This window comes from Haemaphysalis longicornis, unplaced genomic scaffold (assembly GCF_048455015.1).
Source record: "Haemaphysalis longicornis isolate Haplotype H1 unplaced genomic scaffold, Haemaphysalis longicornis Haplotype H1 scaffold_7, whole genome shotgun sequence".
Classification (NCBI taxonomy): domain Eukaryota; kingdom Metazoa; phylum Arthropoda; class Arachnida; order Ixodida; family Ixodidae; genus Haemaphysalis; species Haemaphysalis longicornis.
Genome location: NW_027526422.1, coordinates 36,212,137 through 36,232,240, shown reverse-complemented (window position 1 = coordinate 36,232,240; position 20,104 = coordinate 36,212,137). Strand labels below are relative to the sequence as shown.

The 20,104-nt window shown below is 45.4% G+C and overlaps 2 protein-coding genes across 2 annotated transcripts in view; one reads left to right on the top strand and one right to left on the bottom strand.

Annotated features, from left to right (window-relative positions):
• Window positions 1–5,755: 5,755 nt before the first annotated feature.
• On the bottom strand, window positions 5,756–9,539 carry Med19 (mediator complex subunit 19). Its single transcript, XM_077676752.1, has 6 exons — window positions 9,322–9,539; window positions 8,865–9,018; window positions 8,671–8,770; window positions 8,160–8,271; window positions 7,053–7,156; window positions 5,756–6,210 (listed from the first exon to the last, which is right to left on the bottom strand). The coding sequence occupies exons 1-6, from the start codon at window positions 9,497–9,499 to the stop codon at window positions 6,136–6,138; spliced, it is 723 nt and encodes a 240-aa protein (XP_077532878.1). The 5' UTR covers window positions 9,500–9,539; the 3' UTR covers window positions 5,756–6,135.
• A 185-nt stretch (window positions 9,540–9,724) lies between these two features.
• Window positions 9,725–20,104, top strand: part of LOC144145214 (leucine-rich repeat and WD repeat-containing protein 1-like) — a 25,633-nt gene continuing 15,253 nt past the window's right edge. Inside the window, exons 1-8 of the mRNA XM_077676747.1 lie at window positions 9,725–9,872; window positions 10,381–10,603; window positions 12,511–12,627; window positions 13,516–13,668; window positions 14,586–14,924; window positions 15,118–15,232; window positions 17,067–17,173; window positions 18,112–18,304. Of these exons, the coding sequence (XP_077532873.1) occupies window positions 9,805–9,872; window positions 10,381–10,603; window positions 12,511–12,627; window positions 13,516–13,668; window positions 14,586–14,924; window positions 15,118–15,232; window positions 17,067–17,173; window positions 18,112–18,304 (1,315 nt within the window). The 5' untranslated portion in view covers window positions 9,725–9,804. The remainder of the gene's footprint in view (window positions 9,873–10,380; window positions 10,604–12,510; window positions 12,628–13,515; window positions 13,669–14,585; window positions 14,925–15,117; window positions 15,233–17,066; window positions 17,174–18,111; window positions 18,305–20,104) is intronic.

The following is a 20,104-nucleotide window of genomic DNA, read 5'->3' as shown; positions in this document are numbered from 1 at the left end:
TGGGGCCTTCTCATTTCTGTCCCTGCCATAGGGTCATTTAGTTGGGCTCTCAGTTGGCCCAACTACACATCTCTCGCAACCTGCATGACATTCACACCAGGCATCTGTGGGATTTGTAAGAAACTTTTGCTGCAGTGTAACTTGCAGCAAAGCACTGTATAGTGTGAAGAAAAGTTTACACGTGGACAAACGTCTGTGCACAAACACGGACAAATTTCGCTGGAATCCGGCATGTATTGTGTGATAAATAGTGTAACGTAAACCCTTGCGTTGAATGGAGCAGCAAACAGCAGTCTTTGAGGATGGTTTAGGTTCATGCAGATCCCAAGTTTGCACTGCAGCCACACATCCACGCCCATTGAGAATTTACAAATCAATAGTGGAAGGCATTCAGCACTGCTAAACCTCCACGATCTACGTTAAAGAAGTTATTTAAACTAAATGCAAGTTTGGTTCATTGCTTGTATTGTCTCAGAAGAATGAAAGAATACAATACCACTGATGCTGGTTAGAGCAAACTTTACCAAAGCTACATAATAAGGACAAGAAATAGGCATGCTATTCACTGGCTACTTTCCTCCACTAGAGAGAGAGAGTAAACGTTTATTAATACGACCCATGTCCGGGTCCGCGCTCAAGGAGGTTGAGATCAAACGACCTCCCCCCTGATGGTGAGCAGGTGCTGAAGGAAGGTTGTCCACGAAGAGGTCGTCTTGCCGAGGTGGGCAACCCAGGAGGAAATGTGATGAGGTAGTGAGCGACGTTGTGGTGTGTGGGCTCTGGGACAGGTCCAGTAAGTGTGTGTGAGTGTGGGTATGGAGCTGCACCCTTGGCAATGTGGTCTGCTTGGATTGTTCTGTATTTGATGCAGAGTGTAGTCGTTTGGTAGGGAGTGTGTTTGTGCTTGCCTTGGGAGTGTCGTGTACTTCCTCGGAAGAGAATCAGGTGGTCTGGGGAGTTCTCTGCGGTCTATTCGGAGTGTTTTCATATACATACGCTCTTCGTTCCTGATAGCGCTCTTACCTGTCCTCTGCCGGGAAGTACGTCTCGGGCCAATCCTGGAAAGTTTCGGAACACCAGGCCCTTGAGGCTTTATCGTGGACGCGAGCATTGCCTAAGGAAGAAGAATGTCCTGGGGTCCATTCTAACGTGATTGAGATATGAGGATGGCGCTGTCCATACTCGGCTAGCGCAGCTCGTATGTTTGGAGGCAGTTTGCGAAGGAAAGCCCGCAGGGCTGCTTGGGAGTCGGAGCGAATGACAATGCTCTCTGTTTGGTGGCCATCATTTCCGCTGTCGCCGCAGAAGGGACGTCGTGGTGATGATTAATGACTGCGCTGCCAGAAGAATCTATGCTTGCAGTGACTACTTTGCCAGCGGTAAAGCTGGCATCGGCATGGTAAGAAAGTGAATCGGTGGGTTGCTATATGCGGGTGTGTTCTGCTCGACGTGTGGCGTCCTCTTCAGGGTTCATATGCTTAGGTATGGGTTTTACCTTGATAAATGGGACGGCGTCCCATGGTGGTGCGGCGAGTGGTATGACGGGTAGGTTGGCAGTGTTGTATCCCATAAGCTCCAGCAAGGCACGACCTTGCTTGGATGTTGTAAGACGATGAGACTGTGCTTCTTGGTGCATGATGAGTCGGTCAGTTAATGTGTTGAATATGGCGGTGCCTTCGACAAAAGTACTTGCAGCATAGCTGGGGACTCCGAGTGTGATGCGTGTTGTGCCTCGCGTGATGTGTGATGTGCCTCGCGTGAGCGGGTGAGTTGACGGGGTAGTTGTGGGAGCACCTAGACGAATCTGTATTTGACGATCGGTAAGAGAGCTGCGTATGTAGTGTGAGAAGCGTTGGCCTGGTTGGGTGCTGTATAATTTCTCCAGAAGTTCTGGGTATTTGATGTTGTCAAACGCCTTATGGACGTCCAGTCCCACTATGGTGCGGGTTCAGGTTTTGCTTCCCCGCAAGAAGACATCCAGCTTGATCAACAGTGCTGCGTCTTGGGTCGATACGTGGCGGCGAAATCCTGAAAGCGTCAATGGCAGATGGGCTTGTTGTTCCAAGTGGCATTCGTATCTGTTTAGGGCCATTTTCTGACAAATTACTGGCTCACTTGTGTGTCTCGCTGAAGGTGATAAAATCAAATGTATATTAAACAGATTAGAAGCTTGCAAAACAAGCTACATATGCTTTAAATTACTTGCATTTTTCTTTTGTAGCATTAAGAATGGTGGGGTAAGCCAGTTATTCCCCTGTGAACGTCGCACCCAATGTTTCATGACAGGATTGCCATGAACTGTGTTGTACTTGCCCGATCAGAGGTAAACAGCTGCAGCGGTTGCCGAGTGGCATTGCTGTGCCATCTGGGAAGGCCGATGGGAACCAAGCGTGTTTTGGCATGGCCTGCTGCGTCGAGGACAGCTCGGTTCTGGTCGCATGGCAGCATTTTGTTGCTGCTTGGACTCTTGAGCTTTAGGTAGGTATGTCCGATACATTGCTGACATTGCGGAGCATGCAATGCAGTGGGAGAACAAAGGGTACCGGGCAAGTGCTAAACTCCAAAAGCTTTGGGTAAATGAAAGCTTTATGTTATCCTTACGGCCCCAAGTTAGCCACTGTACAGTCGTAGACAAATGAAAGGCCAACACGAAAATATGAAAGAGCACACAAATAGCGCGATGTCTTTCCGTGCAAGCCAAAGTGATGCGTGGCTTAGTTAAAAAAACAAAGTTGGGAAATCTGGATTTCCAAATAAAGGAATACTGTGCCATGACTGGACACCAACGAACAGTGTTTTATCAATCTTGCGTGTTTTGGTTCATATTTTTGTGTTCGCATTTCATTGGCCCACGGCTGTACATGCTATCGGTGGATACACCACTTGTCCGAACGGCCCCCCCCCCACCCCCGAGCCCTCATTTTGCAAAACTCTTGTGCTAATCTTTCCACGACCTCAAGGCCACAACGTTGAGCCCCTATGCTGGACAACAACAAGGCAGAGTGGCTGCTGTGCGTGCGACACAGCTTCTAGTGGTGTGGTATCCAAATGAGCAGCCCCACCTCCTCATTCTATACTTTGTCTTGCCGGTTGTTCACTCTGTAAAAGCTCTGTAAACACCACTTGATTGTAGCTTTTCCTTTGCAACCATTTGATTATTTAGTTTCGCTGGCAGTTTCAAACATTTCCGAACGATATGGATAAGGAAAGCTTGTCCATAAACGAGACTTGCTTACAGCTTAAAATTTACGTCCATTCATTTGTTATGCTAGCACACTGAACTGTTTCCAAGCTTAAAGGGACCATGAAAACAGCATTTAACTTTGCTTTATTTGAAGGACCGGGCAGCTCATGCCTCACTTCAATTTTGTTTGGTGGGAAACGATAGCTTCATTAGAGTGATCTGCATTTAAAAGGATTCCGAATTATTCGCTCTATGTGCTATGCTTACGTATGATAAATCACAGTGTCTAGAGTGCTGCCCAACTGCACTCAGGTGGGCGATAACAGTTGTGGCTGGAGTCGTAGAATTAAACCGCACCAAAGGCCTGACTGCCGAGAAGCATTCGTGGCTCAAGCTTTGCCCCGTACCTTGACATCAATATCAGATAAATAATTTTGTGAGCCAGCTTCCTTGCATTCCACTATGCTTTCACTGGGGCCAGTAAGACACGAGGCATGTCAAGGCAATGCGCCAGGCAAAACATTTACACCTGCAAGGAAAGGGGACAGTGCAGACAATCACCACAGCCCCAGCCTGGATGTTGCGGCCACAAGTGCTGTTCTGTCCTTCCCGGCTTGAATGCCAACCCGCCTTAGTTCATTGCCAGTCGTGCAATTGGTTTCGATAGAGCTGGCTTATAGAGGAGTAAGCAGGGTTGCTAGGAGAAAAAATATCTTGAACAATGCTTCTCAACAATGGGTGTGGCACGGACCCCACGTAGACCTGCAGAAGTGATGGGGGACCTCACAATGAACTACATCGGTGTCATAATGTAAAGCAATTTGCACAGATGCTAAAGCCGCTTGTAAACCTATTCAGTGTCTGCCTTTTATGCTGACGTACATTGTATTTTCAAACGATTTGTTCTTGCAGTTAAAAGTTTCCTGAAACACCCATTGAGTGCCTGCCTTTTGCTACAGCTAGTGTGTTGCGCAAAAAGCAGACATTGAGATGTGTGCTATGCAGAGAAGTTAGAGTGGCCATGAAGACAAAATACAAGTTTGTTTTATTCAAAACATTTTGTGTTTGATAGTGCCCCCAACACTTGTCTGGCAGTAAATGATGCTTCATTTACCGAGAGGTTAAACAATATAAGCCGAAATTTTAATTCTCCCAATGTATGTTTTGTGATGTCAGTGATCCAGGGCAGGTAGTTAAAACAAATTTTAAACATCTTTTGTTGCCTTGTTTGTTGTCTGTAGTCCTAGATAGCGCTACAATACTGCTCAAGACTGCTGTCCGCACTCACTGTTTTCGGCTGGATTTGTGCCTGGCTTTTTTTTATGGTTGATAGTAATTGTTTTGTGAAGCATTGGGTATGCTCGACAAACAGGGTCACGCAAGACACTGCCATTTGGCCTGTGTCATGTCAGACAGTCGCGACGCACCCAACAGCTGTACAGCTGTGGCGAGCACAGTGCACGCAGTATGCACTGGTGCTTCTGCTTAAATGTTCGTCGTGACCAATTGTTTGCAGCTCCATTCTCACTACTATAAAAAGAATGCGCGCCAAATTTAGGTGCAAATATCTCGCTCGGCAAGCTTACAATCCATTTAATCTGTATTGAATTTTGTCGGTCACAGCCAATTGCAACAAGCTACCCCAATGCGTCATAGCGCAGGAAAGCAGACAGTGCGTCACATTGCTATTCTTTGTTTTCCTTTATACAGCTTATTTATTTTAGTGAAGTTTGCATTAGAAGTGGCATCACTGTTATTCTAATGAGGCAATTTTTCAAATCAACCAAACTTGCATTTCGTATTCATGGCCCCTTTAAATGTGCGTCTGCAGTAAAGCCACATTTTTGTGTTGCCGGCAAGGATGCCTCCACAGCTTCCAGTTCGACAGCCACTGGTGTTACAGGTAACTTTTGCATGCCATTTACAGCACCTGCAATGGGTCAGGCCAAGTCATTGCATGCCACTTGTTGGGCAGAGCATACAGGGATTAGTGGGAGGCCTGTGCCAAAAACTTAGTCCACGCACAGCCCTTACTGCAGAGAGAGATAATACACCACCTACCCTTCATTCTGGCCAAAGCCACGTGCAGGATAAAAGTATTGACAGTTATTTTCTTGTACACACTACTCGTGGAATGCCAGAGTTCAAGTCCATATGGGATTTTTAAATTGCTTTGCCAAATCTCTCAAATCTTGGACACCTGTTTTCAGTAGTGCAGTCCCTTTTCCTTTTCAGTATTGTGATAAGAGAGGGCTCAAGTCTGCATGAAATTTTTCAATCACTGCCAAATTGCTCAAGCCTTGGTGCGGTCCGGCGAGAGCAGTCCGGTTTTCTATTTAAATAATGTGTGAAAAGAAACTAGAGACTTACTGTACAATTTCTACATTTAGTACATCACAGGTTCCTCTTGCAGCATTCCTAACGCTGGGGTTAGGCTGGTGCTGTGAACTTCTGCAATTCACGGCTGTCAACAGTCACACTGAGAATTCATGGCAATGGTAAGTAGATCAGAGCAAAAGAAAAACATGCAAGATCACCACGGAGGCATGGCTACCTCAAAGACTCCATTGCTCCAAGTTCTACATGTGTTTTATTCACATGAGTGCCACATGACATCAGATGAAGCCATTCTGTCGCATAAAAATGGATAAAGCAGACGTCGAATTGACACGACAAGTGGGCATGAGGATGGACTGGCTTCTTTATATGAACAGGGCAGCAGAGTTATAGGCAGTTCTCGCAAACGAAAGCACATAATAAAAGGGCAACGAAATTTACAATCCATTGATGGGGCCAACAAAAACGGGGTAGAGGAACAGTTGCATAGCAAACAAAATGTGCCCAAATCCGGCTCCTCCGCGCATTTTTGCCAGGCGTGCAATCTAAGGTGGGCGATGGCCAAAGTACAACAATGAGGCATGGCTGGCCACTTCGTCTGAACTTGTGAACCTTCAGATGACCCTCTGTGAACCGTTGGGAAGGGCTGGGTTCCCAGGGTTGGCGGGCGTGGCCTCTGGGCTGTGCTTCTGTGATGCGGGGGGAAAAGAAATGCACTAACGTCACAAACAGCAGTAGCTCTAGCTTTACACCAGCCAGTCTGGCTTCTTCTTTCGGCAAGTCGTTTCATTGGCATACACAGGAAACCATCTGCCTCATTTTTATCTACCTAAACTGAGGCATATGTGAAAACCGCTCAATATGTGAAGGAGTGCCACAATATATGCTGCTTTGTTGTTAAGGGGGTACACTGCTCTTAAAGCAGCTTCCTTTACATGTAAGTAAACTCTGTGAAACGTGTCAGTCTTGCTGCTTTTTTCCACTGATCTCAAATAAACTTCAGCTTTCCACTGAGCTGTAAACTTAGTTCCAGGTGGTGCATCAAAAAAACCGATTCTCTTATTACACTCACCAGGATTCATAGTGTTGGAAAATATAAAGATTACAGTTTTATGACCAACACTGTTTTGTCTATTGTTCCTCCAAAAATGACTAATTATCTCTAATTATCTTGGTAACTAATTGACTGACTAAAAGAATAATGACATATTTGGAATCAGTGGAAAAGAAGCAGCAAGACTAACAAAGTTTCACAGAGTTTACTTAAAAATGAAAAGAAATTGTTTCAAGAGCCATGTCCCCTTAAGACTTGTATTACTCCTTCAGTAAAGTGCACACAATTAGCATAGGTAGTGAGCTAGTGCTTGAAAGAAATCACGATTTCCCATAACAAACAAGTTCTCTGCTTGAGAGCCTGGATACAATACAGAAGCAGATATGGCAACATTCATTTTGATCCCCTTTGATCCCAAGATTCATTTTGATTACGCATCAAAATGCGTAAATTTTGCTACAACCACAAGCTTAGTACCTTTTTCTTTTTCTTCTCTTTCTTCTTTTTCTTCCGCTCTTTCTCTTCGTCATGCCGCTTTTGCTTTTTGTGCTTCTTTTCGTGGGAGGCATCGGAGGCATTTTCTAGAAAGTGCAGAGCATGCAACAAAGTTACACGCTGCACAATGTCACGGGTAGCCCCATTGGCTAATGTCACTACGACCACCTCCACTGTCGGTGAAAGCAACAACGGATGCGTGAGAGTTGAAATGTATCATCGAGCAGCAATGAAAAGCTCACGGTACAAAATAGACTTGCGCAAGCCATTTTGACTAGCCTAGGAACACAAGCACGAATGTGAAAACAAACAAATGTCCACCATCTTCAGGCAAACAAAGGGATAAACAAACATGGTGAGGAATACGAAAACAAGTGATATGTTTGTGCTGCTATTATACACTGCTTTGGCCACCTGGGGAAAATGCAAATAACACTGCCAAGTTAACACTACACAACACACTGACATCGGCAAGGCCAGAGGAAAACTGCATTACGTTTTGCAGTGTAGCCACTTGGCACAGGTGGCACCCGACTTTTAATTGCGCTCAGTGAAGCAATAAAAGCAAATGGGCTGCGACAAGTTTTGTCAATGTAATCTTATGCGTGGTGTTAAGGTCGACAGTGGCACAGGCAAGTCTTAGTCTTTTTTCCCCCCAGTGTCGGACTGTTATGCAAGTATTTGCACGCATTCTTTTCTTTTTTGTTAGGAGCCTTACTATGCCACTTTCCAGGAATCTGTGCAGTTCAACTCTGCTCTGTTGAATTTCGTATAGCAATTATGCCTGCAAAAAGGCAGAGGGGGGAGGGAAATTTGGTTTAACATTTATTACTGAGGCACTCGAAAAGGGGTGTGTATACCTGTGCTTTACACCGAAACAATTATGCATCCTTTCAATAACGATTGCACATAGCAACGTTACTGCTTAAAAATGATGCAAAGGCATGTCTTTTTGCTCATTTTTACTTCTGGGGTCGGTATATTGAGTGAGCCTGCGTTGCATGTGCACACTCACATTACAGCGAATCCGAGCATTCCGAGTTTCAATCTGCGCAATATCTTGAGGGGAATGGCATAGGACAAACCCACCTTGCTGCTGAGATTCGTGATTCGGGGTGTCGCCCATTTTGTGCTTGTGCTTCTTGTGCTTGTGCTTCTTTCGTTGCGGCTGCTGGCTCATCATGCGGTACTGCTCAGGCAGCTGGAAGAACACGAGTGGATACACATGGTTAGCAGCCCAGATGCAAAGCTGTCATCTGTCACCCATAATTACACCAAATGAAAATGCTGCACATGCACACTTTTTCTGTACTTCGCTACAATAAACTGTTCACTAGTTGACCTTTAAGGGCAGCTGTTCTGTTTCCACGGTGTTTATTCTCAAGCTGTTCCGCGAGAATATCAGTTATTATTTGCAAATTCGGAGAATGCCAGTCGCAGAAGAACTGACGTAACCCCACCTCCCCCCTTCTCCCAAGGACCATAAGTCCACCTCGCATCTTCTGGCTCCTCAACACTAAAAACTAATACTTTTTCGTAACTTTTGAGTCAGAGAAATCGCAGCGAAAAGCCGCGCCAGTAGCAGGAGGATCTCACTAACCGGACCGGGGTGGAGCCTGAAACCGACGAGCTGGGCGCCGGTTAGAGCCAAGAGCTCCTTCCCACCGACTGGCGGTTTCTCGATGAGGGAACGGAGTGAGCTGCAAGTGAGAAAGACGCAAGGCGTCGTCTGTCAGCAGCATGCGGCACCTCGCATCACGTCTCGCGAGAACGCAGAGCCAGAGAGAGCAGTACCTGTTGTCTTGATCGCCGGGAGCATCGATGTTTCCTGGCAAGTTGGGCAGGAACGCACTCAGCTGGTCTTTGACCTTGCGGCCACTGAACTTGTTGTAAGAGTGCTCCAAGCCATAGGATACCATCAAGTTTGTGGCGCCGGTAAGCTCACTCTCTGTTCATAGGGAAAGACAACGCAAGTTTTACAATCACTCCCATTACCCTGTCAAAACACAATCAATCAAACTGGGAAACCTGCATCGCCACAAACGACGGGACAGTCAACGCCAGAGGATTACGGCAAGTGCTCAACATTGATTTAGAGGCAGTTGTACGATCATCGCAAGTTAGGATAAGCATGAGGGGTCAAAGTTTGCGCATAAATGTGTACTGTTCCATGTATGCCTGTTTGCATCAAAGCGTACGCGACCAAAACGTAGCAGCGCGTCTAGCGCGAAGACATCGGACGGCAGCTTACTTGGAGGCTCTTTCATGAGATAGAACGGTCCGCTGTGAACGATGGCCGGAGTTTTTCCGAGAGAAATGGTTGTCTTGAGTGTTCCGGTTGTGTCTTGGCGAGACACAACCGGTGAACGCGAGCCGCGAGGGCTCGATTTTGGGGAATATTGGTCGGCCCGCCGTACCACTTCAGCCATTGTCGTCTGCCATGTTGTTTCCTAAAAGATTTCCTTCCCATCAGGCAATTTCGTAATGAAAAGCGGAAGTAGCAGAACTACATCCCTACCGGAAGCTTTAAGTTAGTCGCGAAACAAATATGGTAATACGCGCTGAAAGCAAAATAAAAGGCTAAGATTAAGAAGCCCTTAAATGTTTAAAAACACAGTTGTAAGGAGAACATCATTGCTGAAAGTTCTTTCTACAACACCCACAATGCCACGCGCTTCCGCCGCGCGCATGCTTTGGTTGCTTTGGTCAGGCGCGAGTTTTGCTGCGGGTCGAAATGATTTCCACACGAGATATACTGGCTCTTAGCTCGTGCAAATCCCTTAGCGACGTGACAGAATTGGAGTGAGTACCGAAAACACATTGTTCAAACCATGCTCTAACATTATACTAGTTCCCGCTGAGTGTGATTTGTGCACGATCGGCTTTAGGATAGGTGCAGGGGAGAACCTGCCACCTGTTGTGAACCAACTGGGTAATCTCCAAGTGGGCCAAATATTACAATTATGGATAATCTTGAAAGACACTTATGATAACGCAATCCGTGGATCGTTGTGGGGCATATTTTGGGGGTGACATTGTACAGCGAAAGGTCCACTAAGTGTTCATGGCATGTTATGAAAGATTACTAAAACCGAATTGCCTTTTTTTAGAAATACTGGACAGTTCATACCTCACTGCAATGTTGTTTGGTAATTTCATGTTTACTGGGTAATATACGGATTTTCATGATTACTTTATTCCTGTATAGAAGAATAAAACAGTTTCTGTCCTGTTTCCTGATAACCTGCTTTGGCAAGAAAATGGAGCCTGTGAATCGAATTTTTTCTGTATTTATTTTTCTTTCACTCAGCTTAAGCAACAGGGACCTCAAAGTTCTGGACCCATGCAGCTTCAAAGGATTGAGAAACCTGCAAAGCCTCGACGTGTCGAGAAATTCGCTGCGGGATATCCCCGATCTCGGTCTCCCCAGGCTTCGATGCCTAAATGTGGAAGAGAACTTGATCAACGACTTGACTTTCCTGAAGGAATACAGTGAGCTGACGGAGCTGATGATCGCTGGCAACCCAATTCTGGCAAGTGGATTGAAGGTTTTGCTGTTGGGCTTTCTGGAGACTGGCCAGTTGCCAGAGCATTAGATTCAGTGTTGCGTAATCTGCTGTGGGTCACAAGTTGCAGACTTATACCTTTGGGTCAACCCAGCCGCCATCACTAAACATGAAGAAGGCAAAGATTGTAATGTCGCACTCTCCTAAATTAAAATGCTGTCTTCTGTGTTCCAACTGGGTGCAAAGCGCCGCATATTGTAGCACGTTTTCCTTTATGGGGGAGAGTATAGGCTACGGATTTTTGTAATTAATCAGCATTGTTGAAAAACAGATGTTTCCTTTTGATATTTATTACTTTTGCCACTTGCTTTTAGACACCAAGTTTGTATTGCCAATGTACCGGCTGCTTCTTCTAATGCTGTTCTTTCTGCTTTCTGTGTATATCTGTTGCGCTGTTTTGAGTTTGTTTTACTTCTGTGGTGGCTGAGTCTCCCACATTGACTGCATGTGAAGGCGTATAATAGTGGCTTGTGCCGGCAGAATAGCAAGTCATTTTAATGCAAAATCTGTGATAAAAAAATAAATGCTTCTCTTGGGGGGGATTCTTATTACAGAAATCCAGCCTAGTTGGAATCGATTCGGCATAAAACTTTTTGCCACACAAACGGAGGCGTAGAAATATTCATATGCGGCGAGCCCTTGTCCGTGTGTATATTCCTGTGTTGCCATTTGTGTAGTACAAAGTTTCACGATTGTTCTCATTTTGCAAGTTGGAAATTTATAACGTTTCAACAAACCATTGTTCTTATGTTGAAATTAGATTAGGGCACAAGCGTTGACAGGACTTGTGATATGTTAAAGCTTTAGAACGGTGGTTTGGGCTAGTTGGTGCATACTGAAATTCGATACAGCGCAAAAAGACAGCACAAGGAAACTGCGACACAAGACACAGCGCCTTGTGTCGTCGTTTCCTTGTCCCATCTTTTTGCGCTGTTTCGAATTTCGGTTAAAGCCTTGTTTGTGTGCCTCCAGGCTCGACAAAATTACATCCGAGCTCAAGTTTTTTTAGAAGGTGCTTTGAGACTAACCGCTCTGATTCAGCAAAAAGGATGTTAGCCTCTGTGGATGCTAATAAAAAACCTAGCCCAAGCAGGTCTTCAAACTTGCAGCTTTACGGTATCATCTCTTACGCAATCTGTTGTACGGATAAGACCTGTTTCAGGGCACATTCAAGCACACTACACACTATTGAATCAACACCATTTAACCTGCTTCCTGGGTGCACACGTAATGTGCCCTGCAAAGCCCTTCGCGGGCTTACAAATTTTATTTAGATGATCCTACGCAGTAGCACGTACCGTATGAAAAAATAGTTCCAAACTTTTATGTGTTCAGTGGGAAGCCATGGTAATGTAGCAGCCTCTTTTTTGGCATTTAATGAACAATAACTTTATGGCAGAATTGAACGTGAGCCAATGTCTATATCACACTTTTTGTACACAAAGTGGAACAGTTTCTGCAAAAAAGAAAATTGGGCTCCCCAGCTTTCCAAAACCACATATTTCTGTGTTCGACCTTATAGTTCTGTCTTTGTGCATTGCTCACTTGTACCGGTGAGAGCTTGGCTTGACTTCTTTGAAGGTGATGAACATTCTTCACCCAGTTTTGGTTCTGTCGATCTCTGTCTAACTGTTTAGGTCTGTCAGTATCCATCTAATCAATCTCCCACGGTAAAGCGTCAATTTGATCTTCGAACCGAGGAGAATGGGAGACTTGTGGGAAGGAATGGGGCTGGGGAAGGTCAGTGAGGGATGGAAACTCAGTTCAGCGTAAATCTGCCACACAATAGTGAAAGAATGCTAACCGCCTCATGTTGATAGCCATCGAACATGGTTTCTAATTGTTTGCTTCTTTTCTCGACTTCCTCGCGACAGTCTGCTGACAAGAACATAGCTGTGTCTCTCCTCCCTAAGTTGACTCTGCTGGATGGAGCCGACTGCCAGCCTCTGCGGAAGCTTGAGGCACTGGGCGACAAGAAGTTGTTACCGCAGGTGGGTAGTATGCACGTTATGCACTCTGCTTTCAAGGCAGAAAAACAAGTGTTGCCTACACACCTGAGACTGCAGTAAACGTGCATACCTTGGCAATGGCTATTTGTGCAGGAGTACAGACGTTTAGCAATGCTTATGGTCATACGAAAACTGCGCATGTTACATAATATAAAGCAAGTTACTTAACTCGGGATGCGGAAAACTTAATGAAAGGCTTTTATTTATTTTAAGTACCCATGGTAGCTATTACCGACGGTTCACCAGAACAGCTTCAAAAGACATTGTACTCAAATGATAATTTCAGTTGTGAGTCTTCCTAATTCTGAGAATCACCCCTTTGATGCTGTGTTGTAAGTAAGTACCCATCCTAGCTGCGACTGTCAGTTTGCAGGAATAGGTCCGAAATACATTCTACTCAAGTGATAGTTTCAGTTGAGGATCTTCATATTCCCGAGAATTACCTCAATGATGCTGAGCACCTTTTGTAAAATATTTGCAGTTTTGTTCTTTCCATTTCAACTACTGCCCCGAAAGGGTGAGCAAGGCACTATAGCCAACCAGTAGCTAAACATTTTCTTTTTCTCACTGCTCTCAGTTTTTCGACGTTTCTGTAAAAAAAACTGGAATAAGGATTGAATGAAGACGACGGCGAAGCTGTGTGCACACGCAGCCTGTACAGACTCTGGGATGACTGCCGTGTAAATAGTGTAAATACGTTGTTTACATATATCTCGTGATTCATGTCTCGTGCCCTGTAACAATATTTCTTGTAGCACTATTCCCCCCTTTCACCTTTTACCCTTTATTTTTTTTTTTCCTTGATGCCACGAAATTAGGTGCTTTACGCAACTGACTCACTATGCAAACCGATTTGACCTGCTTGTGCAGATATCCCAGATTTGGAAATCCACATTCAAGAACAACCTTGTCCCTGGAGCTGATGAAGAGGAAATCAGCCTTGTGAAGAAGGATTTTCTTAGACATCTGCGGCGGTCGTTTTTAGAATGCAACGAATTTCCAGTCAAGTTCAAGAAGTTTAAGGTGCGTCTTGAGTTCAAGAAGTTTGTTTCGTGTTAAAGGAGTACTGACACGAAATTTTTATGTTACGTTTTTTTCGCTGCTATGCGTGTCTACCAGCCCACTAATCATAGAATGACAGATTAGACGGTCGAGCGCAGCGTAAACATTCATTTACGGCGTCGTTTATTCGGGCCAGTTTCGGTTTCGACTGAAAAACGCCGAGCGGCCGCCATGACAGCATGTATAACATGACGTCACCATTCTCGCCGTATCGCTGCCTCTCTGGAAGCGCGCGTGAGCGAGCGCACGCGCGCGCCCAGACCGGCCGAGGTTTTCGCCGTCCCCACAGGCCCGGGCAGCATGACGTCAGTCCCAAAACCATGACGTGTACACAAGCCCGAGCAGCGCGCGCCAACCACAGCCAGCGCGTCGGCTTCGTCACGGGAGCCCCGACGTCGGCAGTTTGGGGCACGTAGCAGATGATGTCACGTCGGCCCGCTCTGGGCTTTCTCGTGCGGGCGAAGATTAAAATGGAATTTAAATATGTTTCGCTGAACGGTTGCTGTTGAAACTTGCTGGGAGATATCTCCTGATAAAAAGGAAGCGTTTTACATAGTTATCTCAGCTTTGAAATTTCGTGTCAGTACTCCTTTAAAGAACTTTAAGCTGGCCACAAGCACTCTAAAACATTGGGTTCATTAAACTAAAGAACCTAGTTCTTTGGTAGGAGCTTTTGTCTCTGTGGGTTATTGTCTTAATCAGTTCCTTAGCCGTACTGATAAATATACTGATTTCTATTGAAGGCTAACTTTCTGTCTGCACAAGGTATGGTTTGCTTGCTGTGGTCCGAGAAAAACAGTTGCTTTGGAAACCCTTAGTGCCATTGGCAGCTTCAGCTAGCAGGTGCTCTAAATCCACTCCCCATGGGGTTCCTTCAGGTTGAAGCTCTTGGAGAGGACCTGTTTGAGGAAGAAGTGCGCTGTCTTCACTCCGGGGTGGCAGCAGGCACGCCAAGGAAGGAAGAAGATGAGACAAAGTCGGCGCGGGAGTCTCCCCGGAAGCGGGCTGTGTCCCCGGTGAAGAAGTCATCTGCCGTGAAGCGAGAGCCTGCTAAGAAAAAGTCCATCCTAGATGGCCGTGACGAAAAGGAAATCTCCCCACAGGATAGTATTCGCGGCCAGAACGGGTCCACGAGGGTCGATTCATCAGAAATTGCGCAGCAGTGGTCTTCTCCGAGGAAGAAACTGAAGTACGAAGCCAGTGCGAAGGTATCTGAGGTATGTGCCTGTTCTGTGTTTGGGCAGTTTCGTAAACGCCGTTCATAGGTGTGGCACGTTTGTACCGCTTTTGGGCTCAAACGGGAGGCTTTCATTTAATGCTGCGAAAGGTCACTGACTTGTGGGGTTTTAGTTTTGTCAGATGTTATGGCAGTGAAATTTTCAGTGTTTTGAAGCAGCGCTTTCCTTCTAGAGACCTGTCAAAGGGGCAGAGGTGTCGACGTTCCTCCGCTGCCACTCGAAAGACCCCAACGACTCGGTCACTCAAGTGTGGCAGGCAGCATTTCAGCCAAAGTGTGAGGACAACGGTAAGCATGGTGCTATTGGTCCAACCCACCTTACAGTTCTCAACAGTTCCCTTTGGCTGCGAATTGGGTGGCTTTGAGTGTGAGGTTTGCACTGCAACACGGTTAGCACTGGACACAGCCTGGAAGCTCACTCGTTGGTGCCCGGCCTTTTTGCTTTGCAGGGCTGGGAGTAAAGATTTCCTGTCACAATCAGCTGTTGTTATTTGCGTGCATGAGTTAACATGTCACATGTGTTTTTCATGTCATAACTTTTAAGTACAATAGAAAACGTGCTGTGCACCTTTGATGATTTTTTTAGCACGAAAGTGTTTTATTCCCGGATACACCATGATTTGACTGACGTCATATCCGTCACAAAAGTCATGCCAGTACAACGAAGCAAGCGGCCTGTAAAGGGTGCACCCCTGCACACATGGTCTTCTTGCGGGGAAGCAACCTTTAGTTCTGAAGAGAACGTTATACTTAGGGTTGTTCGTTTTCGGGTTTTATACTTTAACACGAAAGTGTTTAAAGCGGGGTACACCAAGATTTCCCTGACATCATATCCGTCTTGGAAATGACGCCAGTACACCTTTGCCGAAGCGACCCGCCAGCAGCACTTAACCTGGCAGACTCATGAAATGCTGACTGTTTTGATCCTTTTACTTCTGTTGCGGAAATGCATGTTGTCTGGTGGTCGTAGTAGCTTGTCAAATATTGTTGTGCGTGGTACCAGCAGTGTGGTGTGCAGACCAGCATCAGTAACCACTGGACTGCAAAACAAAGTGTGCTTTGTCACTCTGTTCCAGGCAGTCAAAAATGTGTTTAAGGCACTGCTTTCTTGTCATGCTCGTTTGAAAATGTACTCCCCATGTGTACCTGGCATACCATACCAAGGTATGGGAGTGGTGCTTTTTTGCACATATTAAATTTAGTGTTCTTGTTTCGTTTTCTCATTAACTATTTAGGAGGGGACGTTGCTCTTAAAAAGGCTTCCTTTAATTGCTAAGTAAACTCGGTGAAACTTGTCAGTTTTGCTGCTTTTTTCCCACTGATTTCAAATATGGCATTATTTTTTTAGTAATTCAATGAGTTACCAAGATAATTAGTCATTTTTGGAGGAACAATAGAGAAAACAGTGTTGGTCATAAAACTAATCTTTATATTTTCTAACACTATGAATCCTAGTGAGTGCAATAAGAAAATCGTTTAATCGTTTTTTTTTTTTTTTTACGCACTGCTTGGAACTAATTTTTCAGCTCATTAAACTTTGGTGGCACCAGTGGCAAGAAACCATTTCAAATGCCCATTTCAAACACCAAAGTTTAATGAGCTGTAAAGTTAGTTCCAAGCAGTGCATCAAAAACTGATTTTCTTATTGCACTTACCAGGCTTCATAGTATTTGAAAATAAAAAGATTACAGTTTATGACCAACACTGTTTTGTCTATTTTTCCTCCAAAAATGGCTAATTATCTCCAATTATCTTGGTAACTAATGGACGGACTCAAAAAGTAATTCCATATTTGAAATCAGAGGAAAAAAAGCAACAAGACTGACAAGTTTCTCAGAGTTTACACAGAAATTAAAAGAAATTGTTTTAGGAGCCATGTACCCCCTCAAATTAGAATTTCAAGAAACTCTGTTTGAACTTGAGCATTTTTCTACTCCTTCTTGGCTGGGAATTGTCTGGACACTTTTTGTGTGTGTGTGCGTGCATGCACGCATGCATGAGTATGTGAGAGAGACTTTAACTAATGTTGTAGTGTAATGCTTAGAACATGGCTGCACTGAACACCAGAAAAATACGAAGCTAATGTGCAGCTCATTGTGCTCACGGCAATTTTGGTTTTCAGACATTTCTCCAAACATTGTGGCAACGTGTGGTGGAAGAGTTGTGAATTTTATCGACTGCAGCACTGGGACGGTTGTGAAACGCTACAGGCATGCAAACCCCAAGGAAGTGAGGAAACTTTTTTTGTGCTCTCTCTTACCTCTTTTTTTCTCTGCGGTACCTTTTGAAAAATTCATAGCAAGGTTGAGGATGAAATTTGTACTGTAGGTTATCTCGTAGTTCTGCTGAATCTCTGCAAACGTTGATGCAAAAGTTTTTTGCTAGAATATTTCATGGTTGTGCTTGTAAGCGTATTGTGTCACTCTTCGTTGTAGCTTTCGCAACACCTGTAATTTTTGGTCCATTGCAACTTTATCACTTTTGCGCTGGAGGGAGGTACACCTGCCCACAATCAGCAACTGAGTTTGCTTAAAACTGTGTGCTGTAGTTCAAGGGAAGCAATGGTTGTTTTTGTGTTGTTTGGGTGCATCCCTGGTCATGCAAATTTTCCCGACGATACCGTTAAATGGTGTCCCCCCCTGTGCTTGCTGACCTATAGGTGTGTGGTTCGATTTATTGCTCTTGCCTTATTTGTTCATTTCTGCAAGCACGCTTCATTCGACCTTTTTGGGTTCCTTATTTGCCAGCAACATTATGATATTTTGAGGCGGTAATGTAACACTTTGTGCATTCAGCCAAGTCAGACAGTAACAAAGTGAATCAAGCGCTAAGATGGCAGTTGTGAAAAAAAGACAAAAGTTTCAAAAGTTGGCTTACTCAGTTTAATTTGAGGAATTCTGAACGAAAGCAGGCAAAAAGGCAGACTCTAAGTAGTTTTAAATCTCCCTTTTCTACTTGGCTTACCCGCTGACGTGCTTGCTTTGTGAAGACAATGCCTAATGCTCCTCTGAGCTAATTGTGGCAACTTGGCGGCCATGTCTAGGCTTAATAACCGAATGGCCTAACGAGTGGAGGCTCGTGGGTTTAAGGGACTCTGTTGGGGGGCGTGCTGCTTAGCTCGGCCGTGCGTTGGCGGCCAAAGCCGAGTGCTACCCGTTGTTGCCCAGGAGTTCTTCTGCCTGGCCTGGACCCAGCTGCCCATAGGGGGGCGGCCCAGTGCGGTGCTGGCCGTGGCCGGCAAGGCCCGCGAGGTCAGCCTGATCCACCCCGAGCAGCTGGTCTGCTACCGCTCGTTTGAGGCACACAGCAAGTACATCAACTGCCTGCACTTCTGCCCCAGCCAGCCCAGCTGGCTGCTCAGTACGTGGCCACCCCTCATTTCTACACACCTCCCCCCCACTGCTTCTTGTGCATTCCATTCCTTCGGCCGGACTCTCGAGAGAGTCTTGAAGGTTGTCTCTGGCTCACCCTGCTTGAAAAACGCACCACAGTGTCAGGGAGCTGCAGGTTTCTGCCTGACAATTCGAGCAAAATAGGAAAGGATGTCACGTGAGGTAATGGGAGCTCTTTGCGTGGCATCCTGTTTCCATGCTTCAGCTCTGCTTTTAAATCGTGATGGTGAAGTGACAGATGAAAGCACGAAGTTCAGCTAGTAAGCATTTCGAAACAAGGTGCTCCGCAAGCAAAGGCTGGCTATGTTTCAGTTTCGATTTTGGTCGAATGTTTTGCCCTGGCATGCAAGTGTGGCCAAACAGTGTCGGTGAACAGAAGAGGTACAGTGACAAAATTAGTGCAATCAACTATGGGGCCAAGCTGGCTGTGTCAGCTTTTCTGCCGGCCTGTTGAGCTGTCTTTCGCTCATTTCTCAAGGTGGCCACGCTGCACAGGTTTTTGGCACTGGCTTGGAGTTTATGCAGTGCTCTTTTGACGCTACTGAGGGGCAACAATGTATTTTGTTAGGTGCACCACACAAAAAAAGTGGAGGAAAGCAGGATCGTTTATGCAATTTTTCACTTATTTAATGTAACATTTTTATTTGTTCTTAAAGAAACAAGGCTATACTTGTTGAATAAAAGCAGAAAGCTATAAGCCATCATCTTCCAGGCAAAACAAAAGGTTATGCAGCCTCCCTCTAACCCTCAGCGTAGTTTAAAGGAGTACCAACACGAAATTTCAAAGCTGTGATAATTATGTAAACGGCCTCCTCTGTATGTGGAGATATCTTCCAGTAAGTTTCAGCCCTAACCATTTAGCGTAGCATATTTTAGATCATCGCTCATTTTAGATCAGCATTAACGAAAGGGTAGCAGCTCTTGTAATTAGGCTCAATAAGAGGTACAAGCTCAAGGTGGTGCAGGGCTACGCGCCCACATCCAGCCACGACGACCAAGTAGTGGAACGCTTCTATGAAGATGTGGAATCGGCAATGTCTAAAATAAAAACGCAGTATACTGTAGTTATGGGGGACTTCAATGCTAAAGTAGGCAAGAATCAGGCTGGAGACAAGGCAGTTGGGAACTATGGTCTGGGCTGTAGAAATAGCAGGGGGGACCTACTAGTTGAGTTTGCAGAACGGAATAACCTACGCATAATGAATACCTTCTTCTGTAAACGGGAGAGTCGGAAGTGGACCTGGAGGAGCCCGAATGGGGAGCACAAAAATGAAATAGACTTCATATTATGCGATAACCCTGGCGTCGTGCAGGATGTGGAAGTGCTCGGAAGGGTAAGGTGTAGTGACCACCGTATGGTAAGATCTCGAATTAGGCTAGAGTAGAGGAGGGACCGCAACAAGCTAGTACGAAAGAAGCCGATAAATGAGCAAACAGTAAGACGTAAAGAAGAAGAATTCAGGATCGCGCTGCAGAACCGATATTCCGCCCTTAACGAGGAAGCCGAGCTTACGACACAGGAAGCCAGCGACAACCTTACACGCATCATCACGGAGTGTGCAATAGAAGTCGGGGGCACTATGGCTAGACAGGATACTGGTAAACTTTCACAGGAGACGAAAGATCTAATCAGGAAACGGCAAACCATGAGAATCTCTACCGCAGCTGACAGAATAGAACTAGCCGAGCTCTCGAAGTTAATCAATAAGCGCAAGACAGCTGACATACGGAAGTATAATATGGAGAGGATCGAATACGCTGTAAAGAA

Excerpts from the sequence above, each read along its gene's own strand:
- Med19 (XM_077676752.1), bottom strand. The coding sequence starts at position 9,499 with ATGGCTGAAGTGGTACGGCGGGCCGACCAATATTCCCCAAAATCGAGC. Across the intron at positions 9,019-9,321 it reads TCTCATGAAAGAGCCTCCAA|AGAGTGAGCTTACCGGCGCC; the intron begins GTAAGCTGCCGT and ends CCCTATGAACAG. Across the intron at positions 8,272-8,670 it reads TCAGGCTCCACCCCGGTCCG|CTGCCTGAGCAGTACCGCAT; the intron begins GTTAGTGAGATC and ends GTGTTCTTCCAG.